The sequence below is a fragment of the Protopterus annectens genome, chromosome 16.part0 (genome assembly GCF_019279795.1).
Source record: "Protopterus annectens isolate FY-2018-M chromosome 16.part0, PAN1.0, whole genome shotgun sequence".
Lineage (NCBI taxonomy): Eukaryota > Metazoa > Chordata > Ceratodontiformes > Protopteridae > Protopterus > Protopterus annectens.
In genome coordinates this window covers 690,853,422-690,876,863 of record NC_056750.1, presented here as the reverse complement: position 1 = coordinate 690,876,863, position 23,442 = coordinate 690,853,422, and the positions used below count along the sequence as shown (strand labels likewise).

At 43.6% G+C, this 23,442-nt stretch overlaps 1 protein-coding gene across 1 annotated transcript in view; it reads left to right on the top strand.

Moving 5' to 3' along the window:
* Positions 1–23,442, top strand: part of ENTPD2 (ectonucleoside triphosphate diphosphohydrolase 2) — a 1,039,348-nt gene that overhangs the window by 595,865 nt on the left and 420,041 nt on the right. Inside the window, exon 3 of the mRNA XM_044058390.1 lies at positions 21,288–21,438. Within this exon, the coding sequence (XP_043914325.1) occupies positions 21,288–21,438 (151 nt within the window). The remainder of the gene's footprint in view (positions 1–21,287; positions 21,439–23,442) is intronic.

The following is a 23,442-nucleotide window of genomic DNA, read 5'->3' as shown; positions in this document are numbered from 1 at the left end:
GACCTATTTTGGACCTATCCATCCTAAACACATTTCTACTCGTACCAAAATTCAAGATGCTCACTCTACAGCAACTTCTTCCCATGCTGGGCAAGGAGTGTTGGCTGGTAACATTGGACCTCAAGGAGGCAAACCTGCATGTCCCAATCAGACAAAATTGCAGAAGGTACCTCAGATTTCTTGCAGGTTCAACCCATTATCAATTCTCTGCATTGCCCTTTGGCTTATCTACTGCGCCCAGAGTATTCACAAAATGCCTGGCATCAGTAATTGCCTACTGCAGACTTCAAGGGATACAAATATACCCCTATTTGGACGACTGCCTGATCCAAGCGGACAGCAAGCACATTCTTCTGAAACATCTGGCTTATGCAATAATGTTGTTGAACTCTCTGGGATACAGTCAACCAAAAGAAATCAAGGCTAATACCCTCTCGGAAGATAATTTTCCTGAGTGCCAATTTGGACACAAACACCCAGATGGCCTACCTCACGCCAGAGAAGCAGGGGCAACTAGTTCAATACTTCAGAGCACTAGCAAATTGCACCAGGCTGACTACAAGGAAAATCCTGCAGGCTCTGGGATTCATGGCATCTTGCATCTTACTAATCCCATGTGCAAAGCTGCATATGAGGAAACTACAATGGTACCTGAAAAACATATGGTCTCAACACAGCCACAGTTTGGAAACAATAATACCACTAATTCCATGTCTACAAAAGGAATTTCTGTGGTGGCCTCAAGCATGTCAAACAAACACAGGTCTTCCATTCAGCAAGCCTCAAGCAAATCAAGTCATCACAACAGACGCCTCGGACTACGCCTGGGGGGTGCACATGACAGATCGGTGCATTCAGGGCAAATGGTCCCAAAAAGAAAAGCACCTTCACATCAATCAAAAGGAAATGCTAGCAGTAATAAATGCTATAATAGCTTTCAAGGACCCTCTACAACCAGGTCAACTATTGATAAGAACGGACAACACCACAGTTATGTGGTACATAAACAAACAGGGAGGACCACATTCTTACCCCCTATGCAGACTGGACATGTCACTTTGGAACATGGCCATGGACTTACAAATGGAACTACAAGCACAGTACTTGGCAGGCAAGGAAAACACGCTGGCAGACAACTTAAGCAGGAATATGACAGATCCACACGAATGGAAATTGCATCCAAAAGTTTTTACAGAAATAATCCAAGAATGGGGAAGGCCAGATATAGATCTCTTTGCCTCCCACAAAAATCACCAATTGACAAAATTCTGCTCAAGGATTTTCCATCCAAAGGCCTGGAGAGTGGACGCTCTCTTTCAGTTGGACATCAATGACAGTTTATGCCTTCCCACCTCTTCCTCTGCTGCCCAAAGTTCTATTGAAAACCAGAGCAGACAGACCAAAGATGATTCTCATTGCTCCAGACTGGCCAAGGCAACACTGGTAACCACTCCTGAGGAGCCTGACGTATTCCCCACCATTGACCCTGCCTCTAATGCCTCTCCTTCTGACTCAGCACAGCTTCAAAACTCTTCACAGCCAGCTAAAAACACTCAATCTAGCCGCATGGAAGATTCCTTAGCATCACAACAGGCCCTACTCTCCAAGGAGGTGCAGGATGTCATTTTGGAGGCCAGAAGGCCATCAACTAGAAAAGCTTACTCTGCAAAATGGAAACGGTTTTGTGTCTGGAATAAGAAAAAGGGCCAGGATCCTGGAAAACTGAATTTACCTCAAATACTACAATATTTGGCTGAGCTGCTAAGCAGTGGACTTTCATTCTCCTCCATCAAAATCCATGCCTCAGCCATTTCTGCAGAATACAACACTGATCCACCTTCTCTTAAGACAGTTCCTCAGAGGGGCTAAGAATCTAAGACCTCCAAGGAAACAACCAATACCTGCTTGGGATCTTAATTTCATTCTGGAAAAACTGACCTTGCCTCCCTTTGAGCCAGCTGCCTCAACAGATTTGCAATATTTGTCCTGGAAAACAGCTTTCCTTCCAGCTATCACCTCAGCTCGTAGAGTTTCAGAACTACAGGCTCTCATGGCTGTCCAGCCTTTTATCATATTCCATCAGGACCGAGTTTCCTTATGAACCAACCCGTCCTTTATGCCTAAAGTGGTATCCAGGGAAGCTTTAAATCAGGCCATACATTTACCTACTTTTTATCCTAATCCTCAAAACAAAGGGGAGAGATTACTACATTCCTTGGACATCCACAGACAACTGCGTTATTATTTGGACAGAACAAAGCCTTTCAGGAAATCAGAACAGCTCTTTGTGTCCTATGCTGTAGGAGCTCAAGGAAAGCCAATTTCCAAACAGACAATCTCAAAATGGATAGCCCACTGCATACGTTTTTGCTATTCCTTTCATGGCAAAACTGTACCTACAGGCATTAGAACTCATTCCACCAGGGCCACAGCCACCTCTGCAGCTTTCCTGAGAGGAGTTCCTACCAAGGATATTTTGGAAGCAGCCACTTGGAATTCTGTACATACCTTCTCCAAGCACTACAACCTACCATTATACTCCAAATCTAGAGCAGGCTTTGCCACTGCAGTCTTGCAGGGCATTTTGGGCTCCTCCTAGTTCCACCTAGTGCCTACCACCCCTTTCTTAGCTTTGGGATTCTACCCATCTGTTATGACTGCAGCTGCATGCACGATGAACATAGTACAGTTTTGTACCTACCATAAATGTAGATGTTCGAGTGCTAATACAGCTGCAGTCCAGGTTTCCCTCCCTCCTTCCCCTCTTGGGACAGGCCTATAGGCTAACACATCCTCATACAACCTGATTGGGGTATTCATTTATGATGTATTTGCTTGCAACTACTGTATTTTGATTATATTGCATTGCATTATTACACAAATTTATGTATTGCCAAGAAAATGGCGTCGGTTGGTTCCTTTATACCCCTGTCATACTGACGTCAGGGAAGAAGCGACGACAACCGACGCCGGACCTAGACTTTGGAATTCGGCCAACCGAGGACCCGCCTGACGGCAGGAGAACTCATCTGTTATGACTGCAGCTGTATTAGCACTCGAACATCTACATTTATGGTAGGTACAAAACTGTACTTTCTCAGCAATGGTCTCACCCCTTATGCCCCCATCAGCCAAAAGCCACGGTGACCACAGACGCCTCCCTGATGGGGTTGGGGGGGCTATCTTAGGGAAACTCGGTCCAAGGCACCTGGTCAGAGACAAAGACTAATTTGCATATCAGTGTCCTGGAACTGAGGGCAGTGCTACTAGCGTTGCAAGCATTTCACTCGATCCTTCCATCAGCGACTATTGTGATCTAATCAGACAACATGTCAGTAGTGTGGTACATCAACAAACAAGGGGGCACCAGATCTTACCTGTTATTCTGAGATGCTTTGAGAATATGGCAATGGACAATAGCTTCCAACTGCTTTCTAATTGCAACGCACATTCCCGGGAGCTCCAATGTGATAGGGGACAAATTGAGCAGGTACATTCTTCTACGACCTCATGAGTGGTCCCTCAATCCTGTGATAGCTGCAAAAATTTTCAACTTCTGAGGCCAGCCTTGCTGTGATCTATTCGCCTCCCCAATCTACTACAAGTACAGCAACTACTTTGCCCTGATCCCTCCTCAGGGACAGTCACCAAGAGATGCTCTAGTTCATGCTTGGCCCTCTGGTCTGCTTTATGCTTACCCTCCTCTACCCCTCATTTCCCAGTTTTTGAAGAAAGCATGGCATCTGAAGTGCAAAGTAATCCTCATTGCACTATATTGGCCTCGACATGTTTGATTACCCTCCTTTGGCCTCGCCTGCTAGATCGATCATAGATTCTCAATCCAACTCAGAGGTTGATCTCCCATCCACAGGGTCTGACCCACACCAGTCTAACAAACCTGAAGCTGACAGCTAGGATGTCCTTCAAGAATGCAACTGCAGTCCTGACATATGGGTTGTCTTGCCTCAGGCAGCCCTTTGGTCGGCTGGATTCCAAAGTCTGGGTCCGGTGTCGGCTGATGTTGCCTCCTCCCCGACGTCAGAGCGGCTGGGGTATAAAAACATCAGCCGACGCCATCTTCTTCAGTCTGTCTTGCCGCGCGGTGCCCGAAGCAAAAGCAGTTCGCAAGTGCCGGTCGGACAGCTCCTGTGTTTCCAGTTACCGAAGTCATCACAAAGCTAAGTACCCCGTTGGGGAACATTTTTCTTGCCTCAGCCGGTGTCAGAAAAAATTGAAAAAGTTAATAATTGTTTGTCTTGTGGTAAACAAATACTTCATAAGGACTTCCATTCTTACTGCCTCCCTTGCCTGGGCCCAGACCACGACGTCTCGGCCTGTGCTGCCTGTGCTTGCTTTAATAAGCGCACACTCAGGCGCCCGGCAGAATTTGCCGAAGACTTTTTTGGCGAAAATTTCGCTTATATCATGCCGTCGGAACAACCGACAGCACATATTTCTAAAAAACGCAAGGACCGGGACCGACATCCTCGGCCCGCGTCATCCACCGATACCACGCCTAAGCCTTCCGCGAGTGCATCGGTCTCTTCAGAGGCAGTAATTCCACCGCTCCAGCCCGACGACACCGCTTTACCGCGTACTTTGGTTCCGGAGGTTTCCCCGGTGCCGGTTGTTGATTTTCCTCCCGAAACCGAAGCTCAGGTTTTACCTGACACCATTCCAGTGGATAAAGTTACTCCTGCACATGGGGCAGCTAGGCCTCCGGTCTCCATGTCAATCAAGGCCTTCACATGTGCTAAGGCCGCCAGCCAGGCTAAGGCCCATCCTCCTAAAGATTTGTCCCAGGGCCCCTCTTCTGATAAACAGATCATGACCCTAGCTGCAGATCTAATCTCTCTAATCAGAGGTTCTCAGTCGCATCCAGACAGAGGTTCTCAGCCTCCTGCAGATAAAAGGCTTAGGACTGAGCAGACAGATACCCTCTCTTCGGATGAAGCCTCTAGGGATTCAGAGCATTCAGATACCCAGGAAGAATCCTTCCAGGCCTACGAGGACTCTGATGCTGAGGAATCAATTCCTTCTGCCTCTCCTCCAGAGGATATTTCTTTCGGAGAAGTTCTCCACTCTATGAGAGAACATTTTCAGTGGCAGGGTCAGGAATTTTCTGACTCCAGGAAAAGGCTACGTACCTTCCTTAAGTTACCCCAGCACAGACCATTAGCTATCCCTCCAGTGTTGGATGTCTTGGATGATGTATACTCAGACTCCAGTGCTTCCCCTGATTCTCTCCCTCCTGCTCCTGTCAAGCCAGACAGATATTACAGGGTTCCTGAAACTCACAAACCTCTATTTAAGGCCCGCTCTGTGGATCTAGAAACTATTTCTCAGGGGCCCAAAGGAGTGGCCACTTCCTCAGCCAAAAACCCTTTGCCCGCAGACAGGGAATCTAGGTCCCTGGAGAGATGGGGCAAAAAAGTTTATACCTCTTCCACCCTTGCCATGAGGTCACTTAACTGTCTTTTTCATATGTTTCAGTACCAGGATTACTTAATGGATGATTTGCAGAAAAAATTAGCCTCTTCTGAGCCTATAGATAGAAAGGCATTGCAGGATTTGGTTGATAACACTCAGCAGGTTAGCAATCATTTTCTACAGTGTGGTTATGATGCAATGGAAGCTTCATGTAGGGCAGCTATGACAGGGGCCGTTATACGTAGACATGCTTGGCTGAAAGAACAGCCACTGCCAGACCATGTTAAAGTAAAGCTCCTAGATGCACCTCTGGAAAAACAGAAGCTTTTTGGTGCTAATGCACAGGATGTGTTGAAGTCTATTGAGGAAAAGGCTAAATCAGTACAGACTGTCAAGGATTTCCTCCAGGTTCAGCCACCCAGATTCAGCAGGAATTTGCCTTCAAAGAATTGGTCCTTTCCAGACACTGACAAGTTTCAAAGGGGAAAAACAGGCATGCTCGAGGTAGAGGGCAATACCGAGGCTCCTACAGGGGCCGCCAATGGCAACCACCAAATCAGAGAAGTGGCGCAGGGAGTTCAGCTGCACAACAGGGACAATCACAATGACTTGACTTTCACTCCACCGACCAAGGCTCAAAGAGAAGCACCTCTAGGCGGAAAATTATCCTTATTCTCAAAGAACTGGCACATTTTAACCAAGGACAAATGGATTCTGGACATAGTGGACAAAGGTTACAGGTTCCACTTCCATACCTTACCAACGAGACAAGGCATGCCAAATTTGCCACAAAATCAAAGGGCAGAGGCACTCATACAAGTTTCAAAGCTGTTACAAATAAAAGCAATAGAAAAGGTTCCTCCTCAGGAACAAGGCCAGGGATTCTATTCAAGACTGTTCCTTGTTCCAAGAAAAGAAAAGCAATGGAGACCTATACTGGACTTGTCCGCTCTAAACACTTTTCTCATTGTGCCAAAATTCAAAATGCTGACTTTACAGCAACTCCTTCCCATGCTGGGCAAGGGGTCTTGGCTGGTTACTCTGGACCTCAAGGAGGCATACCTGCATGTTCCAATCAGACACAGTTGCAGAAGATACCTCAGATTTCTTGCAGAGACAGAGCATTATCAATTCTCAGCATTGCCGTTTGGCTTATCTACTGCGCCCAGAGTATTCACGAAATGCCTGGCATCAGTAGTTGCACATTGCAGACTCCAGGGAATTGAAATATACCCTTACCTGGACGACTGCCTTATACAAGCAGACAGCAAACAAACCTTGATAAGAAACTTGGACTATGTCATTCAACTACTACAGGCTTTGGGATACACAGTCAATATTCAAAAATCAAGACTACTGCCATCCCAACAGATTATTTTTCTAGGAGCCAAATTGGACACACAATCACAAATGGCTTTCCTCACAGAGGAGAAACAAGAGCATTTACCAGATTACTTCAAAAGCCTAGCAAAGCTCACCCAGCTGACCGCAAGGAAAATCCTGCAGGCCCTGGGGTTCATGGCATCTTGCATTCTTCTGGTACCTCTGGCAAGATTACACATGAGAAAGCTACAATGGTACCTGAAAAGTTTATGGTCTCAACACAGCCACAATCTAGAAGACGTAATACCACTCATTCCATGCCTGCAAAGGGAATTTTTGTGGTGGGCTCAAGCAAGTCATTTAAACAAAGGCATGTCTTTCAACAAACCTCTAGCAAGTCAAACCATTACAACAGACGCCTCAGATCATGGATGGGGGGTGCACATGGAGGGCAGATGCATTCAATGGCAATGGACTCCCAGGGAAATGCATCTGCACATAAATCAAAAAGAGATGTTGGCAGTGATACATGCAATCGAGGCCTTCGGGAAATCCCTTCAACAAGGTCATCTGCTACTGTCATGTGGTATATAAACAAGCAGGGAGGCACTCACTCTTACCCCCTCTGAAGACTAACAATGACTCTTTGGGAAAAGTCCCTGAATCTGAACAGCCACTTGCAATCCCAGTTTGTTCCAGGCAACGACAATGTTCTGGCAGACAGGCTGAGCAGAAATTTCTTGGATCCGCACGAATGGATGCTGCATCCACACATTTTCTCACAAATAACAAGTGCATGGGGAAGACCGGACATAGATCTCTTTGCTTCTCACCTCAATCATCACCTGGAGAAGTTCTGCTCAAGGACGCACCATCCTCTAGCTTGGAGAACGGATGCTCTCTCCTTCAGCTGGAATTCCCTAACAATTTATGCATTCCCTCCTCTACCATTATTGACCAAGGTGTTACTGAAGATCAAAGCAGAACAACCAAGAGGAATTTTGATAGCTCCAGACTGGCCAAGGCAGCATTGGTATCCCTTGCTACTGAGCATAACTCACACCAAACCGTGGCCCTTGCCTCAATGGCCTCTGCTTCTAACTCAGCACAATTACAGGACTGTTCATCAAAACTTGCAAACATTGCAGCTGACAGCCTGGAGGGTTCCATGACTTTCACCCATATCGCTCTTTCCGAAAAAGTACAAGGAATCTTACTGGAAGCACACAGACCTTCCACCAGGAAGACCTATTCAGTCAAGTGGAAGAGATTCATCATCTGGAATGCCAACAAGGGTCAGGATGCATCAGTAATGAGCATACCACAGATATTAGAATACTTGGCAGAAATGTTTCATAGTGGCCTCTCATATTCTTCCATAAAAATTCACGCTTCAGCAATCTCAGCAAAATACAACTGTGATCCACCTGTGTTTTCACATCCCTTGCTAAGACAGTTTCTAAGAGGGACAAAGAATATCAGACCTCCCAGAAAACCACCAGTACCTGCATGGGACCTCAATTTTGTCTTGGAAAAATTAACTCTTCCTCCTTTTGAACCAGCAGCATCTGCAGAAATGCAATTTCTCTCCTGGAAAACGGTTTTCCTGTTGGCAGTTACCTCAGCAAGAAGAGTCTCGGAGATACAGGCCCTTATGGCAGTACCCCCTTTCCTCATTTTTCATCAGGACAGAGTTTCCCTAAGGACCAATCCTTCATTCATGCCAAAAGTGATATCCAGGGTATCTCTAAATCAAGCAATTCACCTGCCTGTTTTCTTTCCCAACCCTCAAAATAGGGGGGAAAAGCTACTGCACACTTTGGACATACACAGACAATTACGCTACTACTTGGACAGAACAAAGACCACCAGAAAGTCTGATCAACTTTTTGTAGCCTATGCTGCTGGAGTGCAAGGAAAGGCAATCTCCAAACAAACAATTTCAAAATGGATTGGACACTGCATCAGATTCTGTTACTCTTTCCATGGCAAAGGTGTGCCAGCCAATATTAGGCCACACTCCACCAGAGCTATAGCCACATCCACAGCATTTCTAAGAGGAGAGGCTACAAAGGACATTTTAGAGGCTGCTACATGGAGCTCCATGCATACATTTACAAAACACTACAACCTGCCTTTATACTCCAGATCCCGAGCAGGCTTTGCTTCGGCAGTCCTGCAGGGCATTTTAGCTACACCATCCCTTTCTTAGATCCTACCACCCCCAGCTTGGCTATGGTATTCAACCCATATGTCAGGACTGCAGTTGCATTCTTGAAGGACATAGTACAGTTTTGTACCTACCATAAATGTAGATGTCTGATAGATATGCAACTGCAGTCAGGTTTTCCCTCCCTCCTACCCCTCTGTATTTCTCCTTTTTAGGGTCCACTTCCCCCCTTTTCAAATTAGCTAGGGATATCTGTTATGGTGTATCTGTTTATTACTGTTTTGCATGTCTGGAATTTTTTATCCATTCACTAAAATTAGCCTTCCTTGGAGGGCGCCTGGCATCTGGGGTAAGAAACACTGAAGAAGATGGCGTCGGCTGATGTTTTTATACCCCAGCCCTCTGACGTCGGGGAGGAGGCGACATCAGCCGACGCCGGACCCAGACTTTGGAATCCGGCCGACCGAAGGGCTGCCTGAGGCAGGACAACCCATATGTCAGGACTGCAGTTGCATATCTATCAGACATCTACATTTATGGTAGGTACAAAACTGTACTTTTCTCCACTTCTCATGATTGCCAGGCAGGATATCCTCTCCTCCCCGGTGCACAATATTCTTATTGCATTTCATAAATCATCCACCAAGCTAACCTATTTTAGCAAATTGAAAAGATTTACCTTATGGGCATTGAACAAACAATTGAACCTCTTTTCAGCCCCAGTTTTGGTGGTATTAGATTATTTATCAGATCTATTTCAATCTGGGGTATCAGCCTCCACTGTTTGTGTTCATTTAGCTGCCATTTCTAATTTCCACATTGGCTTCCAGGACTCTTCACTCATGTCATACAGACTCTGTAAGACTTTCTTGAAGGGCGTTTTTCACCTAAAGCCTTCCTTTAGAGAACCAGTACAACCTTGGGGACCTGGCTTTGGTTCTGCAAGCCCTAACAGCACCCCCCTCTGAACCTGTATCTTCATGTGACTTAAAGTACCTCTCTTGGAAAACTTTGTTATTGGTTGCGATCACATCAGCCAGAAATCTGTCAGAACTTCAAGCCTTATGTGTCAAACATCCCTACCTTATTTTCCATAAGGATAGAGTTTCACTATGAACTAATTCCTCCTTCTTACCAAAAGTGGTGTCAGAGCAGTCGATCAATTAGTCTATTGACCTCCTAGTATTTTTTCCTAATCATTCTAACAAGGGAGAGTATTGCCTGCACTCCCAAGATGTTCACAGGCAAATCCATTTTTATTTGGACAGAACAAAATGTACCCGTAAATCAGACCAATTATTTCTGGATTTTTCTGGACCAAGACTAGGGTCGTCCTGTTTCTAAAGTTACATTAGCATCATGGTTGAGAAATTACATTACCTTCATCTACAACAAGAACAACATCACCTTGCTTCACAAAGTGAAAGCCCATTCTGCAAGGTCAATGGCAACATCAGCAGCTTTTCATGCTAGGGCTTCCCTCAATTACATTTTCTCAGCTGCGACTTGGGCTAAGCCCATACCTTTAGTCTTCATTACAAATTGGATTTGGCCTCCAGAGGAATGAATGAAGATTAATAACATCAGATCATTTGTGTTATTGATCTTCGTTCATTTATTACTCCCCACCCTTCATCCCCCTCCAGAGGTTCCTGATGGTTTTCATATGGTGCTTCTTCCATTCTTGTAGGTCTGTTCGGCCAGAGGCAGCCTCTACTTTTGTCTGTCAACTTCCAAACTCGATCTGAGGTAACAGGGAGCAGAGCATTGTGGGTAGGATCTTGGCTCAAGAGTTTTTTTGGCTGACATGAGTTTGGTATAAGGCTAGCTTGGTTCCGGGGATGGAACCAATAACCCATCGTAGTGAATGAACGAAGATCAACAACACAGATGGAACATTATGGTAAGACATTAATTCTTTTTCAACGGAACCATGAAACATCACTTCACAGACAAAGGCTTGGTACTTCAGAGAAGGGTAAGATCTGCATTGCTTTTCTTGAATCAGATCATTGCTAACTGGATGCAGTCACCTGTCCAACACCCTGGAGTGGGCTTTCCCAAAAAAGCTGAGATGCCGTACTCCTCTAATTGTAATATGCTCTTCTGTCCCCATTATGCAAATAGGGACCACTACTACACTTGTCAGTCTAGGCTTGGCAAGTTCAATAACCAATTTATCCTGTGCATGGTCTTGTAATAGTCTGTTACACAATGGCTGTAAGTCGTACTACTCAGATCTCACTGTCATATACAGCGAGTTTGTTTTTCCCTTTTTAAACAAGAGTGCTGACAGAGCAGTCTTCATTGCAGTAGCTAATCATTTTGGTTTAGAATATATTCACTTCAGCCATTAGCATCTCAAAAATTGCATAGTCACTTGGGAAAAATACAAAATTCTGAATTCAAAACTTTGAGCTGTATGTCACCAGAATAAGAGTTCCAGAGAAGCCAGAATGGGTTTGGAATATTTTCCCTGAAACTACATTGTAATTAAGCTTGCAAAGGTGGAAACTTTGTGTTTAAATATATATGAAGTATACCTCACTTCAAGTAGCATTGCATTCAAATCAGAAAAGGTCTAGTATGCAGTATTTGTTTATTTTATATGTGATGAAGCATTGTCCCTTTATCCTCAAAGAGGAGAAAAAGAAAACTAACAGTTCTGTGAGCTAGTTTCTTTATACATTATCAGCCAAGGAAAAATATTCAAATTGTAAAGCGTTCATTTTTCTCTAGAAGTAGGATTTCAGAGTCTTTGTGTGACATAGTAACTAAGGGCCGCGGTGGTGCAGTGGTTAGCATTGTCGCCTCACAGCAAGAGGTTCTCCCACTCAATTCTCTGCTGGAGCGCCTTCTGTGTGGAGTCTGCATGTCCTCCCCATGGTCGAGTGATGTCTAAAGACATGCAGGTAGGTGTGTGCATGTGTGGGTGTGCCTTCTTTGAAGGTTGGGTGCCAGGCTGGCAACTCGGCACCATAAAAATCTACTGCCAATCATTAGCAGACCAAAGTTCCACAGTGGCAATCCCTAACTGGGAAAAGCCAAAAGACTTTTTTTAGTGTGACATAGTAACTAAAATGCTAGGAATTTTGTTTTAATGTGCAGTAAAGTGATTAGTAGGAGAATTTCATCTGAATCGTCTGATGAAGTTCTGTGGCCCAAAACAATGGTATAGATGTTGGTCTCTCTCAGAGATTTTAGAAGACCAAGAATTAATACTGTTTGAATAACCAAAGCCAGAAGAAGCTGCAGGGTACAAGTAATCTTTGATTGACATCTAGAGCATTGGGAGTCTAGTTGGGAGGGTGGTGTACCAAAAACTAATGCTGGATGTGAGAGCAGTCTGACCAGAGCTGCAGCACTAAAGGACTATAAGTAACTGTGGCATTTCAGTAAAATACTTTAAAACTGTACTGCCCAACATAAAAGTGAAACAGTAAGAAACGGAACTGTATGAGCTAGAATATGCTGATGTTCTTCGTGTTTCACTGTTGCAGTCATTACATTTGGGTAATCTGCTGGCAGGGTGCCCTCAGTCAGCCTGAATAACAAAGTCTTGGGTCCTGTGTCGGTTGCTGTCTCCTCTTCCATGACGTCAGGTCGTCAGGGGTATAAAACATGCAGCTGACGCCATTTTATTCAGTCTTTCTTGCTGCGTGGTGCCCAAAGCAGAAGCATTTCGCAAGTGCCGGTCAGCCGACTCCTGAAATTTTTGCATTCGAGTTTCAGAACCGAAGTCTTCAAACTAAAACTAAGTACCTTGTTGGGGAAACTTTTTCTTGCTCCTTACCAGTGTCAGTGAAAGTTAATAATTGCATTACTTGTGCGAAGCAAATACCTCATAAGAATTTTCATTTATACTGTATTCCTTGCCTAGGCCCAGATCATAATGTGCCTTGCAGTTGGTTTTGTGCTAGATTTAAACAATGCACTATTAAGTGTTGGTATAGTTTTGCTTCTAAATATTTTGGATCAAGATTTAATTATCCTGAAATGTCGTCGGTTAGTAATCCGGCTGAGTTCACAAAAAATGCAAAGAAAAAAGACAGAGACAGACCGTTGAGGTCCAAAACTGACGACGAAACTTCTCTTAAGCCAGTCGCCGGTTCGCCAGTACTCAGTGAGGCACTTTCGCAGTCCCTGATACCCACTACTTTTGAGTCCCAGGCCTCTACCGAGACCCATTCAGAGTCCGGTATGCCACGCAATTCTCAGAGTATTGAACCCACGGATGTCTCTCCCTTGGATGGGTCTGGAGCTGCTGAGCAGGCACCGGCTTCTGAGGGTGTTTTCAGGCACCGGCTTCTGAGGGTGTTTTCAGGCACCGGCTTCTGAGGGTGTTTTCAGGCCTTGACATTTTTATATAAAACCAATGCCAGCCTCAAAAACAAGGTCAAAAGCATCTTCTATATTTAAAAAACCAATGCATGAGCCACATGCTCAGGCCCCTATGCCTAAAAAACAGGTGATCAAAATGGGTGAGGACTTAATTACCTTGATTAGGGGTTCTCAACCCCCCCCCCCCCCTGCTAAGAGGCCTAGGCAAGACACTGATTATGAATCTTCAGATCAGGTTTCCATTTCTTCTGATTCCTCTTCTGATCAGGAATTTTCCATTCCACCCTATGAGGATTCTGATGCAGATGAATCCATCCCATCTGCATCTCCTCCTGAGGATTACTCTTTTGGAGAAACTTTGCATACTTTAAGGGAACATTTTCACTGGGAGAGCCATGACTTCTCTGAATCAAAAGAGGCTTAGGGATTTCCTTCTTCTTTCTCAGCATAGGCCTTTGACTATACCTCCTGTATTAGGCATTGATGATGTGTTTTTGGAATCAAGCATGGCTCCTGATTCCCTACCTCCAGCTCCTAGTAAGCCAGACAGATATTACAGGGTTCCTGACTCCCACAACTTTCTATTCAAAAATCCTGCTGCTGACCCTGAGACTATTTAACAGAGTCCCAAGGGTGTTAAGGCCTCTACAGCTAAAAATCCTACCCCCTCTGATAGAGATTCCAGGGCTCTGAATAGATGGGGAAAGAAGGTTTATACGTCTGCTACCTTGGCAATCAGAGCCTTAAACTGCCAGTTTCATATGCTTAAATATCAACAGCATGTTATGGGCCTACTGAAACAGAAAATTATGTTGATTTCTGATTGTGTGGAAAATAGAGTTACAGGAATTATTGCATTTAGCAGAACAGGTTGGAAAGCATACTTTGCAATGTGGTTTTGATTCTATGGAGGCCTCTTGCAGGGCCGCAGTTACTGGATCTGTGATTAGAAGGCATGCCTGGCTCAAGGAGTAAAATCTGCCTGATCATGTTAAAGCTAAATTGTTGGATGCTCCCTTGCAGCAAGACACTCTGTTTGGTAATAAGGCAGAAGAGGTTTTAAAGAAAATGGAAGACAAAGCTAAATCTATGCAAACTGTAAAAGATTTCTTGCAAGTGCAGCCACCCAGGTTCAGTAGGCACTGGCCGACTAAAAATTGGTCCTTTCCTGTGTCCAACGGAGCCATTCAAGGCAAATCCAGGAGCTCAAAAGGCAACGGATATCAATCACAGGGTTTTTACAGGTCAAAGCAATGGGGTGCCTCCACCTCCAAATCTGGAGGAAACAGAGGACAACCCTACAGTAAGCAGTCTGAATGACTTTCCTCTACCATCACCAAGCACTTATCTTTTGGTAGCCCCCTTGGGGGGAAAACTAGCACTTCATGCTCAAAGTTGGCCGTTAATTACCCAGGACAAGTGGGTATTGGACACAGTATCTCAGGGGTACAGATTTCATTTTCATACTTTGCCAATTCCAAACAGATGGCCAGATCTGCCACAAAATCAGTGAGCAGAGGCTCAGAAACAAGCTATGTCCCTCATGGATATGGGGGCTATTCAACCAGTACCAGAAGAGGAAAAAGGACAAGGTTTTTATTCAAGACTTTTGCTGGTACCCAGAAAAGACAAGTCTTGGTGTCCAATACTGGATTTATCGATTTTGAACACGTTCCTGGACATTCCAAAATTCAAAATTCTGACTTTACAACAGCTACTGCCTATGCTGGGCAGAAACACTTGGCTAGTGACTCTAGACTTAAGAGGCATACCTGCATATCCCAATAAGGGAATAATGCAGAAGATACCTCTGCTTCAAGGCAGATTTTTTGCATTACCAATTCTCTGCACTGCCCTTTGACTTATCTACTGCGCCCAGGGTCTTTACAAAGTGCCTGGCACCAGTAGTTGCATTCTGCAGACAAAGAGGCATACGAATGTATCCTTATCTGGATGACTGTCTCATTCAAGCAGAGGACAAGGACACTCTTCTTCAACATCTGGCGTTTGTAAAAAGGCTTCTAACATGTCTAGGGTGCACAATAAACGAAAAGAACTCCCAACTGGTACCCTCTCAAATAATTACATTCCTGGGTGCAGGCTTGAATGCAACTGCCCAGATGGCTTACCTTATGCCAGACAAAGGCAACTGACAATATACTTCAAACAAATGGCAACAAAAACCCCAGTTATCTGCAAGACAAATTTTGCAGGCTTTGGGGTTCATGGCATCCTGCATTCTACTAATTCCATACACAAGACTGCATATGAGGAAACTTCAATGATACCTAAAAAGTTTATGGAGCCAACATTGTCACAGTCTGGAAACAATCATACCTCTCATTCCCTGCCTACAATACCTCTCATTCCCTGCCTACAACAGGAGTTTCTTTGGTGGGCGGAGACATGTCACCAAAACAAGGGACTGTCATTCACTCTACCCCCTGCCACCCAAACCCTAACTACAGACGCATCAGACTATGCTTGAAGGGCCCACCTGGCCAGGAGATGCATTCAGGGAAATGGAGCCCAAAACAAATGCATCTGCATATCAACCAGAAAGAGATGCTAGCTGTTCAGAATGCTCTGACAGCCTTCAAGGACTTACTTTATCCAGGACAACTACTGATAAAGACAGACAACACCACGGTTATGTGGTGCATAAACAAGCATGGGGGGTACACATTCTTACCCCCTTAGCAGACTAGCCATGGCATTGTGGAACATGGCTTTGACTTACCAAGTACATCTTCAAGCTCAATTCCTGCCAGGAAAACAAAATATTCTGGCAGACGATCTAAGCAGAAATCTTATGGATCCACACGAATGGAAACTGGAACCACAAATCTTCAGCATGTTAACATGGAAATGGGGGAGCCCAGACATAGATCTATTTGCCTCTCCCTAAAATTATCAGCTGGACAAATTCTGCACAATAATTCATCACAAAAAAGCATGGAAAGTGGACGTCCTATGCTTCAGTTGGAAAAACCTATCAGTCTGTACCTTTCCCCTCTGCCTCTTCTCTCCAAGGTCTTACTAAAAGTCAGACAGGAAAAACCAAAAATGATCCTAGTTGCTCTGGACTGGCCTCAACAACACTGGTACCCACTTCTAAGGAATATGTCTCAACTCCCCCCTTGGTACTTGCCTCAAATACCTCATCTACTTTCTCAGCAGAACAATCAAATTCTGCACACTCTGCTCCAAACTCTGAACCTTGCAGCATGGCTGATCTTTTAATTATTAAAACAACACCTCTCAGTAAATCTGTGATGGATGTCATTTTAGAAACCAGAAGGCCTAGTACTAGAAAATCTTATGTTGATAAATGGAAGAGATTCTGTGCTTGGAACCAAGCACAAAAAACAGACACAGCAAAGCCAAATATTTCTCAGATTTTACAATATTTGTTTGAGATGCTTGACAACGGCCTATCTTTTTTTCTTCAATAAAAATCCATGCCTCTGCCATCTCTGCTCATTACAACACAGAACCTCCCCTTTTTTCTCATCCTCTACTTAAACTGTATCTTAGAGGGGCCAAAAATTTAAGGCCTCCCAGAAGATTTCCAACTCTTGCATGGGACCTCAATTTTGTGCTGGAAAAACTCGCCCTGCCTTCTTTTGAACCAGCAGCTACTGCGGATATAAAATTTCTATCTTGGAAAACAGATTTTCTCTTGGCAGTCACTTCAGCAAGAAGGGTTTCATAACTACAGGCTCTCATGGCTGTGGAGCCTTTTATTACATTTTACCCGGACAGGGTGTCCCTCAGGACCAATCCTTCTTTTATGCCTAAGGTGGTATCCAGTGTGGCTTTTAACCAGATAATTCACCTGCCAATGTTTTACCCAAATCCACAGAACAAGGGGGAGCAGATTCTGCATTCATTGGATGTACACAGACAACTAAGATTCTACTTGAACAGGACCAAATCTCTACAAAAGTCTGAGCAACTACTGGTAGCATTTGCTGCAGGATCAGAGGGGAAGGCTATATCAAAGCAGACTATTGCTAAGTGGATAAGCCACTGATGTCACGGAAGAGGAGACAGCAACTGATGAAGGACCCAAGACTTTGTTATTCAGGCCGACTGAGGACAACCTGCCAGCAGATTACCCAAATGTAATCACTGCAACAGTGAATACACTCGAATATCTACATTTTATGGTAAGTGTACACAACTGTACTTTTTTTTTGTTTTGTTTTGACAGTAGCTTTAACTTCCTTTATGCTTTAACTTGGCTGAAATGCTGTTTATTGTCTTGGCTGAGCATTACTTGCAACATGGATAGCTTTTGAGATACATTCTGGTCAAAATATACCAGATTTCACTGTTTGTAATTCCAGCACTGCCAGTCTGCAAGTGCAAAAATCTTCCTGGATAAACTGTACCATCCAAGGGGGGAAATGTGCTGTTTTGCAAGTGAACTGTTACACTGTGATAACCTGCCGAAACATAAAGAAAATGCTAGAAACTTTGGAGACCAGCACTAATGAGTCAGCATGTTTTGGCTCTTAAGGAGAAGAGTGAGGCTACTGATAGATATTTAATCCGTATCCAAGAGGAAATTATGGAGCCAATATAGATGACCTTAAAGACCACCCCATCACTAAAGAAACTATGACAACATGAAAGCATCTGAACAGATGTTTGATCTTGAGCATGTTGTAAAGTTGTGTTTCAAACCACGGGTGAGCAACAACACATAGAATGATACAGCTTAACAGGTGAGTAATTCAAAAGAGCTCAGTTGAACTGTATGAAGCAATTGGTAGAATAACACAGAACACTAAATGAATTTAGCAAGCCACGGTGGTACAGCGGTAGCATTGTTGCCTCAAAGCAAGAGGTTCTCCCATTCAATTCTCAGCTGGAGCGCCTTCTGTGTGGAGTCTGCATGTTCTCCCCGTGGTCGAGTGGCCTCTGAAAGACATGCATGAATGGGTGTGCCTTCACTGAAGGTTGGGCGTCGGGCTGTCACCTCTGCACCATAAAAACCTACTGCCAATCATTAGCGGACCGGAGTTCCACTGTGATGACCCCTAACCGGGAAAAGCTGAAAAGACAAACAACTAAATTAATTTAGTTATCTATAGAAAGGCAAGAGAATTTGCCAGCCCTTAAGAAAAGACTATTCAGAAAGCCAAATCCTTCTGTTGCTGGGGAGAGTACTAGCTGCAGAGATCACTTCTTCCTGGTTGATGTACTAATAAACCAGTTGGGTATTTTTTCTGAGAATGGAAGAGAGAGAATAACTGGTCAAAAATGTTCACAGTGATTTTCCAGTGATTAGAAATTGCCATTCTTGTAGGTCAAGTGCAAGTTCAGCTGAACAGTGCATAATTTGTGGAGATTTCCATACAAGCTGTTATTCCACTAATTTCTCAGGCTGAAATAATCAAAGGTAACATAAACTTGTGTCTTATGAAGTGAATACAGTTGCAAACAAATGGAAAAATAAGAAGAACACTTAAAGTACCAAAGGTGTATACGCTTGCTTTGGCTATCAGTAGGGATATATGTAGGGCACAAGTATGTTTGGGTCAAAACCATTAGAATACTCTAGAAACCTTTCACTACATTTGAAATACAGGGCAACAGTAGTCAGGACAATAGTGGAGAAGATACTGTCTTTAGCTGTAAATCAGATCAAAGAGAGAGGTGACCACAGAACTACATTTCTCACAGTAACAGGAGTCGGTCTGTGCATGTGCAGTACTGACAGGTATTTTATCCTGCTGAACTGGATGAAACAGTCTTCAGTGTATAGAAAAAAACAAAACAAAACCAAAAGGCTTTAGTCATCTCCAGAAAGATGGGAAAGAAATCACCAGTTCCCAAGAACAAGGACTGCTGTGCAATCTAGATTCCTCATTTTTGTGAAGGATGGTATTCCAGTATTCCAGATCTAGCCACAAAACCACTACTTGCAACTGGTAGATCAGCTAGCTGGGTAGTGTTCAGCTTAAGACCAAGACTACACAATATTCCAGATTGTTTGCTCCTTTCGGAGACTGCACTTAGTATTGCAGAAGGTACTACTTGGACCAGGTGCATCTTCTAGCTGAGTGGTACCCTGTAATAAACCATTGAACAATCTTCCCAGCTGTCCAACGTATTGCTGAATGCCCAGATTTTTGCTTCACATTTTTGGTCTGTTCCTTGTTTAGTTTGCAGTTTTCTGGCAAATCATTGATGCTTGAAGTCACCAACTTATGACAGATGTTTGATTTTCTGATTATGTTATCTTTCAGAAAATACACATTAATGCCAAACCTCTCATTCTCGCAACTTTCTAAGTTTATAAGTGTACTATGTAACATCTGTTCCTGCCCCCCCAATTACTTTTGGCTTTGTCCAGATCTAAGATATTAAGAATTATGGCAATCAGTCATGTGCCTGCCTTGAGCAACAGCGGATAGAACTGCTTGCTTATAGCATAAGTGTCTTGTACATATTTATAACTAATCCCAGTTTGTATTTTGCTACTTACTTGTCCCCCATACACTCCATCAAAGTAACTTAATAAGTTTTATATATGTTTGAAAGATGTACAGGATGCTTGCTGGATTCCTACTGAGCTGCTCTACAAATAGGTAAAGTACTTAAGTGTTTCCTTTGCTGATAAGGAATTGGGTGATCTATGTAATGGAAGTAAAAAAAAACTGCATCTCTTAGAATAATCTCTAGCTTGATGTGTGTGTTTTCAAAACTTTACTTAAGGATATTGTAATGTGAAGAAGGAAAATCTGGTCATTGCAGCCCCCATTTGTTTGCAAATATAATGCACTATTAAGGATGAAATATTTTTTTCTAAACATGAAATAGTTGCGTTTGAGAAAGAGTTGCAGTGACTATTTAATTTCAGACTGTTTAGAAGGCATCTGTGCAACTCCATTCCAACCTATGTCAAAGTAAAAGAGTTAGAGTCCAAATTTAAGTTGTAGCACAGAAAATTTTGTCTGACAGATGCCATGTATGTCTAACGTAAGATATTCACCAGAGTTCTATAGGTTGCAAATTTGTGCAATAGCTCCTAGAAAATTTTTATCTGAGTACCCTTGTCTGACCGCGAAGGACATTATGGAGGATGTCCTGTAGATTTATATACCTTAGGGAGGCAGTAGAATGCTGGTGCAAGTAACAGAGGTACTGTCAGTATTCTGATGGGTTATTGTATAAGCAAGTCCCTTCTGTTAAAGGGTCAGTAAGAGATTATTCTATTAATTTGTCCGTTTAATATTTCTCAGCTGCTTTATGAGACAGTCAAATATTTGTGTTCCTTACTCAGTAATTAGTAAGTCTGCATGTCCTCCCCGTGGGTCGAGTAGTGCTCCGAAAGACATGTGTGAATGGGCGTGCCTTTGTTGAAGGTTGGGCGTCGAGCTGGCAACTCGGCACTGTGAAAGTCTACTGCCAATCATTAGTGGACCGGAGTTCCGCTGTGGCGACCCCTAACCGGGAAAAGCTGAAAGACAACAACAACTCAGTAATTAGTGCATATCTGTTAACTCATCTGGTCAGAAAGTTACGATAATTATCTCTCTTACTTGGATATCTTTACTACAATATCTGTAACTTCTAGTAAGATGCACAAAGGCTGCCATTCCTGATTTCCTATCTATCTAGCTGGTTTCTTGTAGTCATACTATGTACATCATTGTGTTTACCTACACTTGATATACCTTTCGTGCTTGAGATGATGTCACAAATGTAAAAGTGCAATACATACCTACAATTTTTAGAAACAGTATCCACTGGTGATCCAGTTTTATCACATCTTATGAAAAGCTACATTGGTTTTATCACATAATCCACAATAGCTGTAGAAATATCAGCAAAAATATCCAGTTTGGCTGATACAGTATTGGGTACCATTTTGCTTTAGGCTATATTGTAGCATGTAATCAATTAATGATTTGTTTTGGAAATCTACTACAAGAACATGCAAAATAGCCAGCGTAGTTTCTAAAGGCCTGTTGCAAATTAAGCCATAACTTATCATTTTTGTTTATAGGTGGTGGAATCTCCAGCTATTCAAACCGTCCAGAAGGTGCAGGACAAAGTCTTCTTGCATGCCTGAATCAGGCAAAGAGAGACATCCCTGAAAATCGGCATCCAGAAACCCCCATTTATCTTGGCGCTACAGCAGGCATGCGACTACTCAAGTGAGACATAATTTTAAGTTTTGCATTACATGTAACCTTGCATGCACTTTCTTTGTGTCATTGTTTTTCTAACTTATTCCTGTTAACACAGGTTCACTATAGTTAACCCAGTTAAGAAATTTAAATGTTACAATTTTTTTAATTTTTACTCACCCTTTGAATTTGCTGACTGAGTTCTTACACTGTGTATTGTTCTGGACACTTCTTTTAAATAATTCAGAGAGGATTGGTTCAGGGAACCATGGAAAACACTGCCATCTGTATTAACAGCAAAGAAGATGACATTAGGGAATCTTAATATATACAATGTGAAGAAATACACATATTGAAGATATTACAGAAGCTTTTTGACCCTAGCTTTAGTATTTTAGTAAGCAAAAGATGTTCATCGTGTTTCACTGTTGCAGTCATTACTCTAGGGTTATCCTGCTGGCAGGCTACCCGCAGTCGGCCTGAATTCCAAAGTCTTGGTCTGGCGTCGGTTGCTGTCACCTCTTCCCTGACATCAGTGTGGCAGGGGTATAAAAGATGCAGCCGATGCCATTTTCTTCAGTCTTTCTTGCCGCGTGGTGCCAGAAGCAGAAGCAGTTCGCAAGTACCGGTTGGCTGACTCCTGAGATTTTCGTGTTCGAATTTCAGATCTGAAGTCTTTATTTAAAGCTAAGTACCCCATTGGGGAAACTTTTTTCTTGCTCCAGACCGATGTCAGAAAAAGTTAATAATTGTATTTCTTGTGGGAAGCAAATACCTCATAAGGACTTCCATTCTTATTGTATTCCTTGCCTAGGCCCTGATCATGAAGTAGCTAATTGCAGATTTTGTGCTAGGTTTAACTAATGCACTATTAAGCGTCGGTACGATTTTGCATTTCATTACTTTGGCCGAAGATTTAATTACACGGTGTCAGATAGCCATCCAACTACCACAATTCACAAGTTACGCAAGGAAAAAGAAAAGGACAGGCATCCGAGGTCCAAAACCGACTACAAGGCTTCTTCTAAGCCAGTCGCCAGTTTGCCGGTTCTCAGTGAGGCGCTTTCTCAGCCCCTGACGCCTGCTAGCTCAGAGCCGCAGGCCACTTCCGACTCCCACGTGGAGCAGACTAGGCCTCTGGAAACTGAAGGTATTGGACACTTGGAAAATATTCCCTCAGATGGGTCTGGAGCCGCTGAGCAGGCATCGGCTTCTGAGGGTGTTTTCAGACCTACACAGTTGTATATAAAACCAACTACAGCTTCAAAGGCAAAGACTAAAGCACCACTAAAGACAAAGAAACAAGTGCAGCAAGCCCATGGACAGGCCACCATGCCTAAAAAACAGTTGCTCAAAATGGCCGAAGACCTAATTACTTTGATCAGGGGTTCCCATCCCCCTCCTGAGAAGAGGCCTAGGCAAGAGACAGAATATGAATCTTCAGATCAGGTTTCCATTTCCTCTGACTCCTCTTCTGACCAAGAATACTCTCTCCCTCCCTATGAGGATTCCGATGCTGAAGAATCTATCCCTTCAGCTTCCCCCCCTGAGGATTATTCTTTTGGGGAAACCCTGCATACCATGAGGGAGCACTTCCACTGGGAGAGCCAAGACTACTCAGAATCTAAGAAGAGGCTTAGAGATTTTCTTTTACTACCTCAGCACAGGCCTCTTGCTATCCCTCCTGTTTTAGACATTGTAGATGATGTATTTTCAGAGTCCGGCCTGTCCCCTGACTCTTTACCCCCTGCACCTGTTAAGCCAGACAGATACTACAGGGTTCCAGATTCGCATAAATGTCTTTATAAAAACCCTGCTGCTGACCCAGAAACTATTTCTCAGGGACCCAAAGGCGTCAAGGCTTCCACTGCAGAAACCCTGTCCCCTCTGATAGGGATTCAAGGGAACTGGACAGATGGGGGAAAAAGGTTTACACTTCTGCTACCTTGGCTGTGAGGGCTTTAAATTGTCAATTTCATATGCCTTAAATATCAGCAATACTTCTTGTCACTGCTTAAACAGAAAATGTTA